We start from the raw sequence: 22,186 nt of genomic DNA on the forward strand, positions 1-22,186 counted from the left end.
AGTGAAAAGCTTTCTGGGTCCCGTAGTTCAGTAGTTTTTTTTCCTTTCTCATTGGGCTCCTCTATTTCCCAGACAGTTCACTCGCCCGTCAATCACCCGTTTCTACGATTCTCATTGGTTATTCTAGATTTCATTTCTCCTTCTCTTCATTATCTATTGGTTGTTCTCTTTTCTTCAACCGGGACTTTCATGATCATAATTCTCCCTCCTGACTCTGCGTGCATCGCCCATTTCTTCATTCCATTGGCTGGATTCATAACCTTTTCTTCGGGGCGCGGCATCATCTCATAGTCTTATTGGTTTATATTTAGCAAGGCCACTATTGATTGGTTTTCTATTCTCTCCGCCTATTCTGGGCGGAAATCAGCTGTGCAGAGGTATGGTCTAATTGGGCTTGGGGAGGGGATGAAGGGAAGCGACGCTCTCAAGATGGCGGCGCCGGTGAGTGTCGCGTGGGTTCTTCCGCTTTGTTCCTCTGCAAGGGCGCGAGCCTTTTTCCAGATACCGGGCTATGAACTGGGATGACGTCCTAGCGAAACAGACCCTCGCGGCAGAAGGGGGAGCGCTACAACTCTAGGAAACTGTCGGGGCCCAGCCCCTAGCTCTAGGATAGATGGGGGCCCTTGCTAGAGATCTCTTCTCCTGGGGAGTACGGGCTTCGATTAACGAGAGGAATCGAGAAGCAAGGCTTTGTGGAGAGGGAAGGGTAGGGGTGAGGGGTATTCTCTAAGTGATGACAGCTGGCGAAGTCGAGGGAAGGCCCTTTACGATAGAGTAGGACTCCCGGCTTGGAATACGCCTGGAACTGGCGGGCGGAAGGGAGGGGAGCATGGTTCAGGGGTCCTTTTCTCCCCCAAACCTAGGTTAGCTGCCTCTCTGGACCCCAGCTGATCTTTGCCCAAGGACTTCCCCCCTCCCCAACTCACTCTAAAGTCCCCTCACTTCTCCAGGCCTGGTCCAAGTGCCCTCTTAACCCCCTAACTGATCCTGGTCCATAGGCCAAAGTACTCCTAAAACCCCAAGCCTTGTCCAAGTGTTTCTCTGCCTCCCCAAGGACTCCTCTCACCCATTTAGTCTAAAATGTCCACCAAGTCTGATCTAAGTGCCCGGTCTGCCCTTCCAGCTGATCTTGGGCCAAGAAATAACCCCACCCTCTTCAATCTAATCTAAAATGACGCCTACTCCAACCCTCTTCTCGTCCAGAGTATAAAGTGTCTAGCCGAAATGGTTTTCTTAGGGGGTTCTTGAGTTTTTGGGTGGAAGAGAGACACCTATAAATAAATCCATTTGTAGTCACCTGGTAAGGGGGTAAATGGAGAGGGAAGGAGGAAGTTAGTACCTTTAAAACTGGGACTGGGGGGGGGGGCAGCTGGGTGGCTCAGTGGATTGAGAGCCAGGCCTAGAGATGGGAGGCCCTAGGTTCAAATGTGGCCTCAGACATTTCCCAGCTATGTGACCCTGGGCAAGTCACTTGACCCCCATTGCCCAGCCCTTACCACTCTTCTGCCTTGGAACCAATACACAGTATTGACTCCAAGATGGAAGGTAAGGGTTTAAAAAAAAAAAACTGGGACTCAACCATCCTGAAAGGGACTTTTGTTAGCTTCACAGCTTTGCAACATATTCTGGTTAGAAGAAAGGAGCAGGAGCTTTCCCAGTTTTTGGTGACACTCCCAAACCCTATGTTATGTAGGTCACAGGATTTGGAGCTTGAGGGTGAAGCTCCATGTTCATCAGAATACCTTAGAAGTTGACACTATGCAGGCATAGAGCTCACAAGTGAAACTTATGTGATAACTTGTCTTTAGGTGAGAGAAGAAAGATGTTTTAGTATATTTTGGTTTGATATACATTTTTTTCTCTCAACCCCCCCCATATAGGAGGTGCTAGAGTCAGACCTGCCACTTGCACTGTCTCTTTTGAACAACCTCCAGGAGCAGGTGAGCAATATTACAACTTGGCACAAAAACTTAGCACAAGAGTCATCTCTCACTTCAATGTGTAGTGTTATTCCCTGTCCCAGGACTGACTTTTTCATACAGAAGACAATGCTAGAGCTGAGTCAGAACTAAAAGAGTACATTCCAGGCATGAGAAAGACCAGTGCAGAGGCATGGTGATGAGAGATTGAATGTCTCTGAGGAACAGAGGGAAGACTGTTTGGATTACAGAGTGTGGGAGGGGAAATAACCAGTGAGATTGGAAAGATAAGTGGGGGCAAAGTTTTATAGCAATTTAAAAACTACAAGAGGAGTTTATATTTTTATTTTGAGAGGCCACTAGAGTTGATTGAATGGGGGTATCATGTGGTTAGATATGCATTTAAGAAACTGGATTGGCTTAATGAATACATGGCTAGGTTTGATGTTGTGCTCATGGAAACGAAATTTTAGAGCTGAACAGGGCCTTAGAAGTGATGTCCATTTCCTTCACTATATATAAAAACAATCTTGCATAATCTCATTTCCTCATCCTAGTCCAGTGTTCTTTTATTACATTTATTGTTTAACTGAACCCTCTAGTGTTCTTTTCCGTGCTAGTAATCCTGAATTTAGATTCAAAGGACTCATTTCAGATCTGAGTGTTTGCTGTTCATTTCATCCCTTAGAGACTATTTCTTCATCCATGAGATAGAAATTAAAATTATTATCCTACCTACCTCATGGGTGAACTGTGAGATTCAAATTAGCAGGAGGCTGTGTCTACCATGTTCTAGGCAACTGTCCTAAATACTGAACACTGCTTTGTAGATTACAAAGTACTATGTGAATTTGTGCTGTTTCCATGGCACCTATGGTCTGATTTTAACTATAGATTTTTTTTCTAAAACTAAAATTTTTCTTAAAAAACTGAAAAAAATTTCTACCCCTTTTCACTCTTCTGGGATTGTCTTTTCCCTGGGATGTTAGGGATCAAGAAATATATACAATAGGGGGCAGCTGGATGGCTCAGTGGATTGAGAGTCAGGCCTAAAGATGGGAGGTCCTGGGTTCAAATCTGGACTCAGACACTTCCCAGCTGTGTGACCCTGGGCAAGTCACTTAACCCCATTGCCTAGCCCTTACCACTCTTCTGCCTATTGGCTCTAAGACAGAAGGTAAGGGTTTAAAAAATAAAAAAAAAAAATATATATATATATATATATATATATATATATATATATATATATATATATATATATATACACAATAAGGCCCTTATATTCTTGGGGAATATATTTCAAACCTACCATCAATGATTAAAACCACTGATATAAGGGAACATTTGCTGACTCCATATATATATATATATGTGCTCTTTCTTCCCCTTTCTAATCCTCATCTAGGCACTCTGCAGCCTCCTCCCTCAAAAAAAAACCTAAAAAAGAGAAAGTAGGGGGCAACTAGGTAGCACAGTGGATAGAGTACCAGACCTAGTATCCGGACAATCTTGGTTCAGACCTAGCCTTAGAGACTTCCCAGCTGTGTGACCCTGAGCAAGCCTCTTAATCCTGTTTGCCTAGTTCTTGCCCATCTATTATGAAATCATTACTAAGACAGAAGCTGGCAGGCTGCTGGTTGCAGTGGAGGAATTCATGTTGTATGGTAACTGAAATGGTGGACTTCCAGGGTTTTGTGTGGTGGCATCTCCTTTGCAGGAGTTGACCAGAGATAACTAAAACCAAAACCAAATAAAGTTGGCCCTATTATAGTGTTTCAGAAAGTGCCCCTTTTGGCGGCAACTGGGTGGCTCAGTGGATTGAAAGCCAGGCCTAGAGATGGGAGGTCCTGGGTTCAAATTTGACCTCAGACACATCCTAGTTGTATAACCCTGGGTAAGTCACTTAACCTCCACTGCCTAGCCCTTATCACTCTTCTGCCTTGGAACCAATACACAATATTGATTCCAAGATGGAATGTAAGAGTTTTAAAAAAAAAAGTGCCCCTTTTAGCAATCCTAAAGCTACTTGTTAGTATTTTTCCCTATTTACTTTGGTCCTTTTACAGGTGGTGGCTGTAACAGCACAAATTCAAGCTCTGACAAAGAAGGTGCAGGCTGGAGCCTACCCTACAGACAAAGTAAGATGGAACCCCCTTGCCATGGTGTTTGCTGTTTGCTGTGTTCTTTGGGAGTAGTCTGATCTTTCTTCATTGACTTTTCTCCTTTCATTTCATGTTCTTTCTTTTTTTAGTTGTTTTTCTGTCTTTTCTTATTTTTCTCTCTGCCTGAAATCTTATTTGAGCATGGAATGACCCCACTGTGTCTGGCTAGTTTGCTTGCTGAGTTTTCACTTATGGTACTGACCATAGTCCTTAAGACCATGCTACCTTGACTTGGTTTGTTTTCTCACATTTCTTAAACTGAGTTACTGGTGTGAATTTTAGCTGTTGATGTTATATATTCAGCAGATATTTATTGTATACCTGATATATGCAAAGCACTGTGCTTGGGACTGTGAAGGGATATACAGTAATAAAGGCTACTGTCCCAGGAGTCCAGTGTTTTTACATTTAGTTGGAGCCTAGGATATCCATAAATGGCTACAGTACAGAGCAGCATATGAAAAGTACTGCATTGGTACAATGGGCAATAAATATTTCAGGAATTAAAGAGAGGGTCAGAAGCTTCTGGCTCAAGTAGGACTTGTTCAGGTTGGTAGATTATAACCTTAGTGGGTTAGGGGAGTCCTAGTTTTCTTGCTAGCAGCTTATGGTGAGCTTTTTCTTCACCCTTTTTAGTTAATGACTGATCCCAGTTAGTGCCTTTATTTGCCTTATTCTTGTTGTTATTAGTGCTTCCTAATTCATCCTAGCTTAGTCTAGTCTCATTTTTTTTCTTCCCCTATTCCCTACCATGTTTTTGGAGTTTACATTTATTTTCCCCATTTTGCTTTGTTTCTCTTACACTGTCCTGGCTCACTGTGGTAGGTTTTTCCATTCCATTCCATGTATCCTCAACTTTGGGTTGGATATAGTCATCTCTTGGCCATGAAGCTAATGATGAACTTCATATGTCCTGATTAGGGGGATACCCCAACTTGGAACAAGTCTAGCTTATTTTCCCCTTTATGTTCTTTTATTCAGAAATGTGCTCATTCTTCCCAACTCAGGGCCTTAGCTTCTTGGAGGTAAAAGACCAGCTATTACTCATGTACCTGATGGACCTGAGCTACCTCATACTGGACAAAGCTTCAGGAAGTTCACTTCAGGAACATCCTGCAATCCTGAGACTGGTGGAGATTCGAACAGTAAGGACCAATGAGAGGGTTTGTGGCAGGACAGTCCTGCCATCAGCTATTCTGTGCCTGGTAACAATACCCAGGAAAGGGAGCAAAAAGGAGTATGCTATTCAGTCTTGGCTAACTCTTTGGAACCCCATGGACCATACTATCTGCTTTTCTCAGCAAGGATGTTGGAGTGGTTTGCCATTGCCTTCTCCTGGGGATTCTTCTGACAGAAGTTAAATGACTTGCCCAGGATCACCCAGTTATTACAAACATGAGACTAGATTTGAATTCAGGCCTTCCTGACCCAGACCCCACACTCTATCCCCTGAGCTACCTAGCTATCTTCTAAGCATACAGAAGTTAAGTGACCTGCCTAAAGTCACACAGCTAGAAGTGTCTGGGACTGGATTTGAACTTGGGTCTTCCTGACTCCAGACCCCACTGAACTTCATCTCTGAAGAAGAGTACAGTTCTGTTCATTTACCCCACTTTTTGATGCTTAATCTGGTTGCAACATGGCAAAGTAGAAAGAGCATTAGATCTATAGTCCCAGGACCTGAGTGTAAATCTTGCTTCTCTCATAGCTAGTGTGACCCACGTCAGTTCACTTCCCAGTCTTGGTTTCCTCATTTCTAAAATGAGAGTATTGGACTAAATTGTCTCTGAGATTCTTCTAGCTCCAAATCTGTGATTCTGTGATTTTTTTTTTGTAGGTTTTAGAGAAACTGCGTCCTTTGGATCAAAAACTCAAGTATCAAATAGACAAATTGGTGAGAACAGCAGTGACAGGCAGTCTCAGTAAGTGAAGGACAAGGGGGAGCCTTGTTGTCCTTTAGCTAGTAATTTACTTGGTAACTAACATTTCCTTATTGGGGATTCTCATTTCAGGTGAAAATGACCCACTCCGATTTAAACCTCATCCTAGCAATATGATAAGCAAGGTAAAAAAACTGCAAACTCCGAGCTCCAGGAGTTTCTTGGTCTTTTGGAAGCCCCTTATTATTGTTCTCCCTTAACTTGTTATTTAAGACCATGGACTTCTCAGGCTTCATTTCTTCTCTCTGTTTTCACCTGCTCTTCCTTCAGGAACCCTGAATTGTTGTGTGGGGTCTGTTATTTTGGGGCATACTTTATATTCTGTTATCTCAATATTGTTCCTAAGTTGTTTTAGAACAGTGATGTAAAACTCAAATAGAAACACAAAAGGATTTTTATAGGCTACATGCATATTGACTTTGAAAACTATATATTAATATTATCTAGGTTCAATAATATTTTTATTTGTTTTGTTAAATGTTACCTAATTATATTTTAGTCTAGTTCAGGCCACCCTGGGAAGTGTTGGGAAGCTGCCTTGAGCACATGTTTGACACCTCTTTATATGTTCCTTGTGTAGTTGAGTTCTGAGGATGAGGATGATGAAGAAACTGAGGAAGGGCAATCTGGGACTTCAGGAAAGAAGGCCACAAAAGGAGCACCCAGGAAATACATCCCACCACGTTTGGTTCCAGTACATTATGGTATACTTTACTATTGCCTTTTCTGTTTGACTGCTGGTTTTATCTTTCTTTCTCCATTCTATGGTAATGATTGCTTGTTTTATTCTACAGATGAAACAGAAGCTGAGCGTGAAAAGAAACTTCTGGAACGAGCCAAGAAGAGAGCCTTGAGTAGCTCAGTTATCCGTGAGCTCAAAGAACAGTACTCGGATGCCCCTGAAGAGATCCGGGATTCCCGGCATCCACATGCCACTCGCCAGAGCCAGGAGGATCAGCACAGGTCTGTGTCATGTCACTAGAGAAATATGTTTGCTCTGTGTTGGGCTACATTGGGACATTGGATGAAGACAGTTAATATGATCAGAAGAAAAATAGTATTTGTTAGAGGGTAGGAGAAAGACCTGAGATAGCAGTTTCAGAGAGTGAGGGATATAAAGGCTCAGCACAGTAGTGAGGGATCTTATGGGGATTTTAGAAGCAACATACTGGAGGAGATTGTCGACTATGGTGGGAGGAGGAGGGAGAATCTCTGATCTACCTACTACTGGGGCTTTCCATGTTAATAGCAAAGAGTAGTAGTTTAGAGACAACTTGATAAATTTAGAGAACGGAAATAGATCTAATTGAGTAAGCCTTGGATATAGGTTGATTCATCTGCCTGATGACCTGGCATATTGAAAGTGCTTTATAAAATGCTGCTGGACTAATTGATTGCTTAAAGGGCAAAACAAATTTCAGTGATGATAAAAATGGAAAAGAAAGGCTGTCTTGCAGATTCTTCTAACAGCCATTCTAGTAGACTATTGGTTTATCTCTAGAGGTTCAAAGACCTGGTACTTGTTATTTATTGACTGACTTACTCTAGAAATTCTGAGGAAATGTTTAGTTAAGAGATAACTATAGGAAAATGTGACCCTCTGTTTTTTGCTTCTGGGGTACACCATGGAACTGACTTGACTACATTGTATTTGGCTTATGATATGTCTCTCTGGCAGGATCAAGTATGAAGAGAGCATGATGGTGCGTTTGAGTGTCAGCAAGAGGGAAAAAGGACGACGCAGACGAGCAAATGCTATGAGTTCCCAACTTCATTCCCTCACACACTTCAGTGACATCAGTGCCTTGACAGGAGGAACCCCACATCTTGATGAGGTGAGAGTTGGCAAGTGGTGAGTGGGGAACATTCCTTGCTGTTGTGGCATGACCCTCTGAGGTAGGAATACACTTTTTCTCAGCTGGAGGAGCTCATCTTTTTCTCTCACTTAAAATCTATCTTTAGGACCAAAATCCCATTAAGAAGCGAAAGAAGATGCTTAAGAAGGGTAGGAAGAAAAAAGGTTAGTATGTGATTATGTCTGAGGTAGGTCTGAATGGGAAATGTGGGCAGAGGTTGCCAGAGTTTTTAGGAGTTACTGTCATGGTTTCCACTGATCTCTGGATTATCCTTTCCTGGGCAGTAATCTCCTTTGGGTGGGGTAGGTTATTCCTGTTTCTCAAGCTGATGGTCAACCTCACTTGCAAAGAGAGCTTTTGGTCACTTCTCTCTGAGAGACTACAATTGCTGTGTTAGTTCTCTATTCCATTGGGCAAGACTCTTTTTTAGTTCTTCCCAAAGGAAAAGGAGCCTTTATTTCCCTTCACCTTGGTCTCCTTCTCCTACTCTTGTGTTCTAGAAGAACATAAACAGCACTGACTCCCAGTGGTCTATTTTGATCCCTTCTATCTAAGCTTTATTTAGTCTTGTTTCTTTAGCTTTCCCCCTATCTTTTGCCTCACTCTCGGTTTCCCTTCCTTTCAGGTTTTCGGAGGCGGCGGTGATTTTCTCTTTATGTTTACGTATACATATATCACCCGGGAACTCTTATGCTCCATGGGGTTCTGTTTATGTTCAGTGATTGTCTGCTCTGAATACATTTGTAGAACCATCCTTATTAATAAAATTAAATTAATTTTTAAAATGAAAATCCCTTTCTGATATGAATTGTATGAGTAGTGTGTCTCTAATTGAAATGATTGAAGTTGGGGCCCTTCTTTTTGCTCAGGGTCTTACTAGCTGCATTTGGCTCCTCTGGCTGTGGGGATGATCATTATCCAGTCTGTTCACAAATTACTAATTTCCTATCAAATCTCCCAGGGTAGTCGGAAGCAGGGAAATAAGGATGGAAGAAGGGAGAATTTTCAAGACAAAATAGTTCCGTTTCTCTAGAAAAAATGAGGAAAGAATTGGAGACATCAACCAACTTTTCTGAGTCTTCTTTAGTATTCATTGCTTCAAGAGATTCCTTAGGTCTGTTTTGGCTTATTGTTATATGTTTTCAGTAATACACGATTGATTTACCTGAGAGGTTTTACTGGGGAAATCCTATGTGATATGTCTAGTTAGCCACCAGGTGGCAGTAGTGGCTCATGAAAAGACTTCATTAAAGCTAAACAAGCTTTTCTACTTTAGCAATGGGAATTTCCCCATTTTTTCCTATTTTGGATTTCTCTCATTTCTTTATATCTTGGTATGATCAAAGGGGACTGGAATTATTCGCTCAGTTTGTGGACCTGGAAAGCTTTTCTTGCTATAATGATGGAGTAAAGAGAGATTCTCAAATGGTATGTTAACGATTGAAGCAGCAGATCTCCATACCCCTGTTATAACCAGTGATTTGCTTCCTTGGCTTCAGTTGACCACAATCTATAAGAACAAGGAGTGACCTTTTGGGGAAATTTTGAGAAGATGTTAATTAACAGGGAGATTTGACAGGAAATTGGTAGTTTGTGAACAGGTTGGATAATGATGATCCCTACAGCCAGAGGAGCTAAAGGGAAGGCTATGCATGTCTTAGAACAAAAAGCCAACATTCCTAACTGGGGCATGAGTCTTTGAGATGGACTTCTTGAGGATGATTTCCTCAGGCCTGGGGCTTCTGTGCTCTGGTAAATTGACATCTATATTGATCTTGATCAATTTGTTTTCAGATCACATTTTTCTTGTTGGGAATGTGGCACTACACAATTGTATTTACCCGGCCCCAAGTAAATGAGTAAGGTGGAAAGAGGTAGGACTTGGGAGACCTATTGCCCTTAAAATTGGTTGAACCTCATGCTCCTTAATGAGAGCCAAAAGGAGAAGCTGGGATCTTCCCTCGATTTCCTCCTTCAGAATCTAGAATTATTGGACAGTGGCACAGATGTAAATGTAACAAGTTGATGGATGTGTCTCTTTCCTCTGTAATTGAAGTTATCGTGACTTTAAAGCATATAGTTTGCATCTGGATTTTCCTGGATTCCCATAGACCTGAGCCTTTGCGTGTTGGATACAAGGGTTATTCTAGGATTTAGGTGGAGGACTGAGATGTGTGGCAAATTGGTCCTGTGCCATACCTGATTCTGCAAGTGTCATAGAGACAAGTTTCCTCTTAACTTTCATAGCTTTATGAATGGCATATTTTGAAGCAGTTAGAAAGCATGTTGAATTTAATCCTACCCAGGGTCTGTAATGAAATATCTGAACCATTCAAGGAGAAACTGGATCCAATTTGATCTTCTAGGTGCAGAGCACAGGTCACTCTAAACTGCAGATTTCAGCCAACAGTTAACCAAGTTGAACTGACAGTTAACTCTTTGTTGGTCATTAGGATTTTAATGTTCAGAAATTGCCAAGGTAAAGGGTGGGAGGGGTGAGGGGGGTTTCGTGTTCTTGCATGTTTCTATTTTTTTTCTGACATTTTTACACAACTTATATCTTTCCATCTTTTTTGTCTCCCTTCTACTTTCCTGATTAGCATTCTTGTCTGAAAGGAGATGGCTAATCCTTTCAACTATCAGTTATCAACTATCAGCAATATCAAAGTTTACCTGTTATTAGCTTTCATTTCCAGAATATAGTGATTCCTTTTCCATGTGTTCCTTGGCTCTATGGGTAACCATGTGCCAACATAGTTTGGTAATATTCAGGAACAGGTTTCAAACAAAAGTTGAATAGTGAAAATACTATTTTCAACTGAGAAAAACTGGTCTAGTGAATGGAATACAGGAAGTGGAATACCAAAGTTATTTTAAAACATTTGTTCTGATGTTTTGTATTTCTTTTTACCTATCTTTATTAGTAGCTGTAGTGCTGTGGACATTCAGACTTAGCAAGAATCCTCTAGTGGAACACTGAAAACATTTCCAAAGTGATTCAGTTTTCATTGACTATTGACTGTGGTTCAAGGAAATTGATACTAGGTTGTTAAAAACCTATGACCTGTTATGATATAATGGAGAAAGCACTGGAATGGGAGCTGGTTTTCTATGGGAAAGCACTGGAATGGGAGCTGGGATTCTAGTTCATCAGAGGTTTGCCTTTAACCCAACGATGTCCAAGTTACTGGATTTCTTTGTTTCAATGTCTTCATCTGTAAAATAAGAGAATTAGATTAGATCATCTTGAAGGTCCTTTCTGACTAAAATTTTATGATTCTGCTGCAAGCTTGAAGCAACAGATTTCTCAAGAGGCCACCTTATCTTCTTGGATTTCTAGGTGAAAAAAATCTTTATGCAATGAGTATGACTTGGTAGTTTAGGTATTCAGCACCACGGAGAGTTCATGCCATTGTAAGGGAAAGATTCACATGACCATGCCAAAGTCTTGCCTAAAGCAAGGAGTTGGGTAATTTTGACTTGTTACATGACTGAAGTCTGTTCAGTTCTGCTTAAACTCCTTTGGTTTGGATTGGTACAAGTCATATGCTGGGTCGGTGTCAGCAGCAGCCTTGTGGGACTCCTACCATATCTACCTTGCAGATTGTATTTCTATTCAATAAGCCAAACATCCTTTTGGGTTTAGGATCCCTTAACCTTAAGCCTTAAATAGGCCTTGTGGGGATTTGGGCCAGCCAAATGCCGGGATGCAGATGAGTGAAACAACTGATCTATGTGCTATTCTACTCCACTGGTCCCAGGCTCATATGTTTTATAACATACTGGGCTTTTGCTGAGTCTTCTTGATTAATTCAGGAAAAACTGTCTCTGTTTCTTGCTCTTCTTTATCAGTAGGCCCTTGAAAAGAGTTGGGTTATTTTTGTATTACTTGAACTTAGTCTCATCCTTTGGCTCCACTTAAATAAGGACACCATTACTCTGGCTTTCTGCCCAGTCCTGCTATTGTATTTCCTTGATCTTTTTGTTCAAGGGGCCCCAGAGAAGCCCCTAGAGCCATGCCTTTGCATGTTTAAACTATCAATAATGAGAGTATCAAATTGGAAAGGGTATATTAAGGGTCTATCTTTTATGACTTTGGGTCAATAGGTGGCAGTATCCACCTGGTCTAAAATCCCTAATGCCCCCCTTCCTCCAATATATTTTATTGTGTATCTGTCTCATGGCCTGTATATTTTAGGTTGTGAGGAGTGGGTCAGATTGAATTCAAAATGGAGAGGAGGAAAAGCCTTTTTCATGGAATTGAGAGTTGATGATATTTTGAATTCTACATAGAAGCTTCTCCATATGGGAGTACTTTCCTTTGTATTAGCAGCACTCAGCACAGTGCCTGGCACGTAGCAAATACTTGTTGACTTGTTAACTTGACTGCAGGTCAGCTGGCATGGGGCACTGGTAGAGAGAGCTTCGATAGAGAGATGAGTATGGTATGGGCACTGGGGGCACCGAGAGGTAAGAGAGGGCATACTGAATTAAACTAGAGTCAGGACTAACAAGAGGGTGTCCTTGGTAAGTGGGGGAACAGAGGAGGGGAGGGCCAGTTGGATGAGGGGAGTTTTTAGTAGCCAGAACCCCTGGTCAGGCTCCTTTGATGGAGATGATGCCAGTTGGACGAGAAGCACTGCCGCAATCCTGTGCCTGTCTGCTTGGGAGGGGGCTGCTGATGTGTGCTGCAGCTGCATCGGCTCCCCTCCCCCATGCTTTCTGAAAAGCCAGAGCAGCGCTGGCAAATCTGTCTTCATGTATTTATTATTATTAAAAATGTGACGGATTCTTCCTCCCTAGAAGCACAACAAATACCACTGATCGCATTTCTCCTTCTGGGAGGCTTCTGCTTTCTCTCTCTTGACCTTCTTTTCTTCACCCCCTACCCTCCCACCTTTGCTCCATCTTATGAAGGGGGAGGGTGAGAGAGCTGAGGGTACTCCCCTCCTTCTCTGTGCGTGGTGGCTCCCCTGGGGTTTTTAATGATGGTTGAGAGTTTTGAGGCAATGCTAGGAGTAAGCAGATGAGTGAGGGGGGCTTAGGGCTCGGGAAGCTTTTGTAATGTTCTACCACTCAGTAGGGAGGAAAAATCACTTGAAAATAAAGGTAGCAAAATGACTTCTCTAGGTAGGAAAAAACCTCAATTCCTTCTTTATTCTACGGTGTGAATTCTAACGACAGTATGGTTACTCCCTTTGATGGAATGGAAATAGCCAGTTCTCTTGTCCTCCCTCCCTCCCTCCCTTACTAAAACCCAGTTTTCCCAGGAAGGGCCATCCAGAATCTGTTACCGCCCAAATGTGGCATTGCCTGGAGGTTAGAAGATGGGTGCCTTGGCTTCACAGTCCCCATGGCACTCCCCTCGCCCCTCAGGCTCTCATGCCTGGGCCAGGGCTTGCTGGTTCCCTGGGCTCTTTTGTTGCTGTCTGTGAGCCTTGGCCACACCCCTAGATGGTGCTGCTGGTGCTCTAGACTCCACTCCCCCTCACCCCCCCCCCAGGACCATTTTCCCCTACATCCCCCTCCTCTCCTCCCCAGCCCTTCCCTAGCCCTCCACTGCCTGATTGTTATTCCACTAACGTCTCCCTGGCTGTTCCCTTCCTCAAATTAATTTTGTGGCGCTCTTTTCCGCAGTGCCATCTCTTCCCCTCCCCCCTGCTCCTGCTAGCTTGCTTGTTCTCTTCTCACCCTCCATCTCTCTCCCCTCCTCTAGAATTGAGATTCTTTCCTTCTCCCTTTCTTCCCTTGCCTCAATCCTTCCTCTTTCCCCCCCCCCCCCCCCCAATTCCCATTTCACAAATGATTTTCCTGGCCAGAGGAGACTTAAGGGGTAGGAAACCTAGTGGTTTAGAAGAGAATACAAACAAGATGGGGGAGCTAAAGGGTCAGTGCTGAAGAGTAGGGCAGAAGAGTGATGGGCCTATGATGAGGGATGGGGGGGGGAATAATGGAGATGGAAAAGTGATTTGGGGGGTGGGAGGAGGAAGGCCATGCTCTGAAATGTGATCTATGGTTCCTCTGGGGAAGCTCCAGTCATCACTCTTTTGAGTTCTCAGTGAATGCTGGCTGGGGAAGCTGTGGTACCTTCTCGATGGGTACCTTATCTGACTATTTCAATTGTAGCAGGTTTCTGTCTGCATCCCAGAACCTTAGCCCTCTACTTTTGCCTGATCCCTAACCTCTTCCTTTCCCTTTAATTCACTGAGCTTTCGTGCCCTTCTATTTTATCAAATCACTACTCAATTTGGACTTCCATTGGACTCCTGACTGTAGATCCCTTTTATTCCAAAGTCCTTCTCAATGACAACTCCAGACCCATATATTTCTGGGGTTTTTGTGTTCCACCTCACTCATTTATTTTTTTCCTATCCCCAGATATCACATCTTGTTGGCTAGATCTCAAAAGAGTTAGAAACTGAAGGTGGAAACAGGAGACCAGCTTCTCTGGGTTTCTGGCTAAGTTCTGGGAGAAGTGCTTTTGTTTGTTCTGCATCTTTCATTTTTCTACTGTTTTTTACAGCAGTAATGATGGTCCTATAGTCCCTCTGCTCTCCTATCTTGTTCTCTTTATGCCTTTGAGTCCTAGGAGACATCTGTTCTCTGATCCTGGGGTCTCTGGTTTCCTAATGTCATGTCAGAGATATGTCATACAGTGTTCTCTGCTAAGGTTCTCTGCCCCAGTGACTTGCCAGGGTTAAGATAATACACAGAGTTCTGCCCTTTGCTGCTTTCTGCTCTGTCACCTAAGGCCAGTTCTGGAACCACTTGCTAAAGAGGAAGGGAGGAGAATCCAACACACAACTGGGTTCTTCAGCTTTGTGCTGAGAAAGCTCCCTTCTCCAAAACCTGCAGCAAAAGGCAGAAGCCCCTCAGTGCTAAATAATTCCCAGGGTGTATCCGTGGTAAGAGTTGGAGCTGTTGTTAACTTATGAGGATTTATTTCATCAGGAAAATCTCCTTTCTCACTGAAGTGATTTTTCCCAGCTTTTACACAAGCCAGTCAGTGCCAGTGCTGGCCTCATTTCTCCCAAATCTCAACCCAGAGATCTATTCAATGATAATATGCCTAGTATAATGGTCAGCTGTTTTGGTTTATAAGGTACTTTATGTGTGTGCATTCTAAACATTGTCTCACTTGTGACCCACTTACCTTGATCACCCAGCTATAGATAAACTCTCTGGAATTGGGGGGGGGGGTGTGAAATAGGAACATTGGCTTTTAAAAGAAAATGGAAGTCTTTAAAAGATAGTTTCTATGATGCCAAATTTGGTTGACTTGGTGAGGATATTTGCACCCAGGAGAGCCAACTTAAATAGCATTGGGGTACCTGCTTCCCTAGGAAGAGGGCCAGGATTCCCTTGTGGCTTTAAGCACTGACATGTGGAAGGGGAGCTATTTTGGGATCTATCACTGATGCTGTTTGTTCTCCTCATATTCCTTTTCAGGGGGTCATGGTGTTCTGGAGTTGGGAAACTCTGAAAGCACCTGTTTTTTTTTTTTCTTATTTCAGATTCAGTCGTTGGTTGTGCTGCTGACCAACTGAGTTAATCTAAAGCAAAGGCCTTCTCTATGTTCAGTAGGAAAAATAGTCTTTTCCTTCTGGGGCTGGGAAGGGAAGAGGAATAATATGTGCTTGAGTGGGACAAAATTGAAGAGCCTAGAAGGCCCTTGAAGTGCATAGAAAGGCAGTCCCATTATCTCTTCACTCAAAACTCCTCAAAATTAACTTTTAGAAGGGTAGCTGGGTAGCTCAGTAGATTGAGAGCCTAGAGGCAGGAGATCCTGGGTTCAAATATGGCCTCAGGCACATCCTAGCTCTGTGATGCTAGGCAAATCACTTAACCCCCATTGCCTAGCCTTACCACTCTTCTGCCTTGGGACCAATACACAATATTGATTCTAAGGTAGAAGGTAAGGGTTTTAAAAAAAAAAAGAAAAATTACTTTTAACTCAAAAACATCAAACTTCAAGTCCTATGTGGCATTTCCTTCCACTTAAGTACCACCAAATCCCCAAATTTCTGAGACTTCTTATGTAACCTATTATTTTGGCTGTTTGACAATAATATTTCCATACTTTTTAATGTAAATTCAAATTCACAATGGAAAATACCATTCAGAAACAATTCCACATGATTCAGTGTGACTTGTATTTTGGATCCCCTATAGACCACTCGGAAGACCCTCCAGGGTCTTGCAGACCATACTCTCAGAGCCACTGCCTTAAGATACTCCCATTTTCCTAGCCTACATCTGAGCCATTAGGTAGGACTGTGAATAATAGACCCTTGGGGTTCTGGCCTCATCTCCTCCAAATCTCATTTATTGGAAACCCGAGTGTTATAAAGATGAAATCAAAATTTCCATTTAGGAAATCCTAACCAGCTATAATGAGCCTTTGTTGCCACTTTTGTTGGCTTTTTGGAAACTGACCCAAGAAAACTGCATCTGTTTCTTAATCTCTCCCCACTCATACATCCCTACCCTGCCTCCTTTACTTTCCCATTCTGTGATCTCTCCCTCTCAAATAGCTGGAGTCTCTCCCTTCTCCCAGGGCACAAACTTCCTTGGATTCTCCTAGATTTCCTAGAGAAATTTGCTGCAGTCTAGCCTTTGCTTATCCCTCAATCTAGAACTTTGCTGGGGTTTCTTCTCATCAGATCCTCCATTCCCCATTTTCACCTTCCCCAGAAGGTGGTGGAGGAGTTGGAATGCTAGAGATCTGTGACATTCCTCATCCATCCCCATGACATAGCTCCTGGACTTGGGTTCTGCATCCTCATGGAGTCCCTGATTCCTTTTCAGGTTATTGAACAGTTTTTCCTCCTTTGCCTTCTATAAATTCCCAATTTGGTTGAAATGTCCAATAGTTTTGAGCAGGGTCTTTGCAGGGTCAGACCCCTCTGTGCACCCAAGGATATCCATTCTTCATTGATCAAATGAGATGATATGAATAAAGCACTTAGCTCAGTGCCTGGCACATAGTAGGTGCTATATAAATGCTTTTCCCTTCTTTTTCCCTTCCCCATTGACCTGAACTCTTGATGCTCTTGCTTCACTGACTTTGATACTCTTGCCTTCTCTGTGTCTAGGCTGGGGGCTGAGGAAGATATGGTATCCTCTTTTGCAGAGGACATGTCTTGGTGTCCAACAAATAGTTCTCTGGCCTATCTCCCCTCCCCATCTTTCTCCCCATATTCCATTTCTACCCCCTTTTCTTGCCCCTCACTCACCTCTCTCCCTTTTTGTCACCATTATGCCTCCCCCAATTCCCTTCTCATCTGCTCACCATCCTCAATCCTTTTTCTTATTTTGGCTCTCGTCTTTCATCTCCAAATAGTTGTCAACTTCTTGTGCATGGTAGGAATAGAGATAGCAGGATAGTGGATCCCTTAGTCAGTTATACCTGGCTGCCCAAAGAGTAGTCATATCATCTCCTCCTTTTCCTCAGTGGTCTTAAAGAGCCAGGGACCCTCGCTGCCAAATTCCTTTGGGGTTGGATGGGGTCCAATTTTGCCTTCTTCCTTAGTTGGGAGAGAAGGGTATCTTTCCAATCAGCTGCCTTCTTCCTTTGCTCTTTCAGTTAAATATATGGGTCTTGTCTGTCTGTCTTTCTCTTTCTCTTGATTCTTCTCTTTCTGTCTGTCTTTTCCCAGCACAAAGCGGTGGCAAGACTGAATGAGCCTGTCTGGCGGTTCTGCCAGTCTGTGCCCCTTTTTCCCGCCCCACCCCCTTTTGCCTTGCGTGCTGGGATGGAGGGGGAGCCAGAGAGTGGTGGCGTAGTGCCAGCCAACCCAGAACCATCTGCGGTACCTTCTGTGCAAAAGCCAGGCTTCTTCCCACCCTCCTCTCCTGATTTTCCTCCTCCATCATTAATTAGCCACTGAATTAATTAAATCCCATGTGCTAATTAACATTCCTGCAGGGCAGGCTGGTAGGTCAGAAAAATGAGGGTGGTGAAGCAAGGCTACTACTGTCCAGGGGGTATAGGGAAATAAGGAAGAAGGAAGATTGGATAGGGAGATAAGAGTGATGGGGAAAGAACCAAGTGAGAGAAAAAGAGGGGGAAAGAGGAGAAAATGAGAGACAATACAGATTGCATTTAAGTTCTGTGTGTATGGATGTATGCATATATGTATGTACCTATGTACGTATCTGAATGGAGACATTCATGGAAGGTAAATCCATTAAGGAAAGAATATAGGCATTAGAATTATTGAATGTAGAAAAGAGAAAGCTGAGAACTGAACTATTTCCAAGTTGCCAAAGCATATAATCTAGTGAATGTATAGTAGTTGTTTTGTATTTCCAGTGAAGAAATAAACTTTAAATTGTAGTGGAAAATATTTAGTTAATTTTTTTTAAAGAATAGACTTTGGACTTTTTAAAAGAATGAACACACTACCAAATGATAATTAAAGAACTATTTATTAAGAGGGCTTGCCTAAGAAAGAAATATATCTAGTTTGATGAGCTATAAGAAATTTGGCCAAAGGTGGGGTGAGGTGTCTTGAATCTAGAGCAGAGGTATCATGCTTCCTACGATACTCTTCTGGGCAACTGGAACCAGATTGAAGCATAATTGGGAAATATTTAACAAAACAAATAAAAATACATAAAATATAGGTAATGTTACATTTTAAAACTAAGTCAATATGCAGCCTGTAGGGATTCTTACATATGTTTTAGGCTGCGATTTCTATTTGAGTTTGACACTCCTGATCTAGAGGTTGCTTCTTGATTGAAAAATGGGATCTCTGGATTCTATACTGAGTCCTGTAGAATTTGGAAAATTCAGGATTGGATAAATTCTATTTATAATTCCTCATCTTGGCCCTTTCAAATTGTGTGATTGTTCCCTGGCGTTACATTTTTCTTTGGACTAAGCTCACTTGCTCAGAGTGTCCAAAAGATTGACTTTCTTTTTACTCCAATTTCTCTTCAAATCAAGTAACCTAATTAGGGAATTGGCAAAATATCAGGAGGCATCAAGGTGGCTTAGTGGATAGAGTGCTGGGCCTGGAATTAGAAAGATCTGAGTTCAAATCCTGCCTCAGACACATCCTAGCTGTGTGACCCTGGGCAAGCCACTTAACCTCAGATTGCCTGACAAAAGGATCCACTGGAGAAGGAAATGGCAAACCACTCCAGTATCCTTGCCAAGAAAACCCCATGGATAGCTATGGTCCATGGGGTCACAAAGAGTCAGACATGCCTGGGCAACAAAGTGAGGAGGCGGGATGACTCTTAGATAAGCTTAGATAAATAGTATGGTCAGATGTATATCTGAACACACTGAAGAATCACTACTGCCTCCTACTATCATACTCTATTTAAAAAAAGTTAGAATACACTTATTTAGAGAAGCATGTTTTTAAACTTCTGAAATAGAGGCCTCCCTTTTGGATTGCTGAGAGAGAGGTGGAAAAATGTTCACACATGCAGGTTAGCGCTAACCTTCAGGCAGGCAAGGAAGAATCGGAACAGCAAGGTCTCCTTCCTCCCTCCAGTATTTTCCAACACTGTTCAGGTCTGAACTGCCTCTAGGGGATTCTATCTGCCTATTTCTCCTAGCCACAAAGATAACTATTCCTACCATCTTCAGCCCTATGTTTAATCACATTATATATTCATTCAGCAAATATTGAGTGCCCCTTTGCACATCATCTACAATACAGACACAGGTACTTAGACATGTCTTTCTACGCCTGAACACAGATAACCCTTATTTTCTGTACTGCTCATTTGGCATACGCAAACATTGCTTTGTTTATGGATTGGGTTTTTTTTTTCATGTGTTTATGCTTTCTTTCTCTCTGTTAGATTGCATACTCCTGAAGGACAAGATACTTTTCTGTAACCTCTGCATCAGTGGTAACAAACTCATAGAAGGGATCCATCCCTGTGGGCTGCCTATGGCCTTAGAAAACCACAAACTGATGTCATCTATGTTATACTCTATTTTTATTTGTTTTTATATATATTTTTTAAAACTCTTGCTCTCCTTCTTAGAATCAATGCTGTGTATTGGGTCCAAGGCAGAAGAGTATTAAGAGCTAGGTAATGAGGTTAAGGGACTTGGCCCAAGGTCACATAGCTAGGAAGTATCTGAGGTCATATTAGAACTCAAGTCCTCCCGTCTCTAGGCCTGGCTCTCTATCCATGGAGTCACCTGCCTCCCCACCTTGTTCCTTTAATGTTTCACAGGTACCAACCAACTGTTAATAAGTTCATAGGTCTAAAGCTGAAAAGGAAACTCAGGTCATTCATCCAGCCCCTTCATCTTACAGATTAAAAAAAACACGAAAGCCAGAGCCTTGAGAATCACCCCAAAGTCCACAGGCAACAAGTTGTGGCCACTCCACAGCTCTCCAACCAGATCTAGAGTTCACTGTAATATACCCCAATGGTTAGACTGAAGGGTTTGGGGAACATATTGCTATCCATCTCTTGTCTTTTCTGATTCTTGCTTTATGACCAATCCTGCTTCCTTTTCCCATCTTTCATAATAATACGCATGTGTATACGTGTGCATATGTGGAATAGAGCATTGGGCTGGATTCAGAAAGACACAAGCCCAAATCTGATCTCAAATACTTAACTAGCCATGTGATCCTGGGCAAATCACTTTACCTCTTTTTGCCTCAGTTTCCTCAGTTGCAAAATAGGGGTCATAATAGTACCCCCACCCTCTAGGGTTGTTATGAAGACCAAATGAAATAATATTTGTAAAGTGCTTAGAACACAGGAGATGTGATATGTTTATGACACATATAACTATATGTTTCTATCTATATAATCTATGTTTACATATTTGATGTCTTACACCATTCCTTTTTCACGTCATAGGTAATCTGCTGTGACCCACTCATCTTACCATGCATTGCCTATTGAGTTACTTTTCATTTTTATTCTTTCAAGATTATAGTGTTTATGATGTTCTGGCTTACAGCATGAATAGGAGAATACCAGTTTTTTAAAGCTGGTCTTTTGGAATAGTTTAGGACCATTGAAAGCATTACAGAATTTCTCACATGCTATCCAGGTAGATATCTGTCTGTCTGTATCTGGGCCCAGCTCATTATCCATGTGCAGTACTTCTGCAAAATATATGTGTTGATGGGCTGCTTATATAGCTTCATTTCATAGTCTTGCTGTGACTGCATAGGATATTGGCCTCACAGAACCAGCTATAATAAGTAGAAATTACAAAGAGATAAATTAAGGCTGGAATTAATGAAAAAATCTCATTTAGATTTATCCAAAAGTGGAGCACACCACTTTAGGAATTGGTGGATTTCCCCCACTGGAAGTCTTTGAGGGGAGACTACCAGCTGGATATGTTATAATGAGGATTCCCTTTGAGTATAATTTGGCCCCAAAGTCTCTTATTATTTGGTGGATATTTATTACCAGCCATTTAGTGATGAACCTTCCAAATTTAAGCAGATCCTTGAAACACGCACCCCTATAAACACTGATGCACCCACTTCTCTCCTCCCCCACTCCCCAGAGTCTGTCTCCAAGTTCATACTTGAAGGCTGCTGTGAGGTCATACCAAAGCTTGTATTCTTTTGGTAAAGCCATCAAGAACTCAGGGTCATCTGCATGCCATCATGGAGCATTTGAGTGAGTCTTTGGTTTCCAGATTTTTTCTAGATTTGAGATTAGTCTTTAGTGTCTAGATTTATTATTCAGTAACTATTACTTCTAAAGTAGTCGATAACAGGATGTTTTACTGGTTCTCAGGGAAGCTGATGACCAAATCATTTCCTTTCCCAGCCCTTCTTTCTTGAGTTCCTTTTGCTACAGAGTCATTTGCTACAGTGACATGTAGAGATTGTATTTGATCCTGGGACCAGAACGTAGATGTATTGACTGCCTCTTTTCTCCTTCCCATGGTTCCAAGCAGTCTTTCATTCATTCTAATTCAAAATTTATAAAAACAAACAAGCAAACAACAACAACAAATGCACCCTCAAGGAAAAAAGAGACCACCCCTCTCCCTAATTCCATCCCCCTCTGTGGACCCATTTAGTCTTTTTGTCCCCAAATGTGGGGAGGCAGGAATTTTCTCCATGACAAATTTATCATAATTGTTAAGGACAGTAAGTGTATATCCCTGTGTAGGCAACAACCCAGATTACTATTGTGGGTTTCAGAGCTGGCCATGAGCAGCATTTAGTGTCTCCAATCTCTCCCTCCCACCTGGCAGGTTAGGATTTGGTTGGCCAGGACTGCCGAATGGGAGAGGTGGATTTGAGCCAGTATCCTATTGGCCAGCCCAATTGGCTTGTGGTTAGGGA

The 22,186-nt window shown here is 42.3% G+C and overlaps 1 protein-coding gene and 1 long non-coding RNA gene across 6 annotated transcripts; one reads left to right on the forward strand and one right to left on the reverse strand.

Moving 5' to 3' along the window:
* The first annotated feature begins 312 nt into the window (after positions 1-312).
* NGDN (neuroguidin) lies at positions 313-8,668 on the forward strand. Of its 5 annotated transcripts, none has more exons than XM_001369351.5 (11): positions 313-441; positions 1,881-1,940; positions 3,986-4,057; positions 5,089-5,226; positions 5,919-6,003; positions 6,094-6,146; positions 6,602-6,725; positions 6,816-6,984; positions 7,700-7,856; positions 7,984-8,041; positions 8,503-8,668. In XM_001369351.5, exons 1-11 carry the CDS (start codon positions 406-408, stop codon positions 8,520-8,522), a joined length of 972 nt encoding a protein of 323 aa, XP_001369388.2. In that variant the 5' UTR covers positions 313-405; the 3' UTR covers positions 8,523-8,668. The 5 variants fall into 5 exon arrangements, with proteins under 5 accessions (XP_001369388.2, XP_056666053.1, XP_016283965.1 ...); XM_056810075.1 differs by lacking the exon at positions 313-441 and adding an exon at positions 504-712; XM_016428479.2 differs by lacking the exon at positions 313-441 and adding an exon at positions 504-706.
* A 1,647-nt stretch (positions 8,669-10,315) lies between these two features.
* LOC103094047 (uncharacterized) lies at positions 10,316-17,601 on the reverse strand. Its single transcript, XR_460745.3, has 2 exons — positions 17,170-17,601; positions 10,316-11,092 (listed from the first exon to the last, which is right to left on the reverse strand). It is a non-coding gene; the product is annotated as an uncharacterized LOC103094047 (long non-coding RNA).
* Between the last annotated feature and the right edge of the window lie 4,585 nt (positions 17,602-22,186).

This window comes from Monodelphis domestica, chromosome 1 (assembly GCF_027887165.1).
Source record: "Monodelphis domestica isolate mMonDom1 chromosome 1, mMonDom1.pri, whole genome shotgun sequence".
Lineage (NCBI taxonomy): Eukaryota > Metazoa > Chordata > Mammalia > Didelphimorphia > Didelphidae > Monodelphis > Monodelphis domestica.

Bases quoted from the DNA above. Each gene is read 5' to 3' on its own strand.
- NGDN (XM_056810075.1), top strand. From the start codon at position 614: ATGGGGGCCCTTGCTAGAGATCTCTTCTCCTGGGGAGTACGGGCTTCG. The intron at 713-1,880 runs GTGAGGGGTATT...CCCCCCATATAG, and splicing joins GTGGAGAGGGAAGGGTAGGG to GAGGTGCTAGAGTCAGACCT. The intron at 4,058-5,088 runs GTAAGATGGAAC...TTCCCAACTCAG, and splicing joins GAGCCTACCCTACAGACAAA to GGCCTTAGCTTCTTGGAGGT.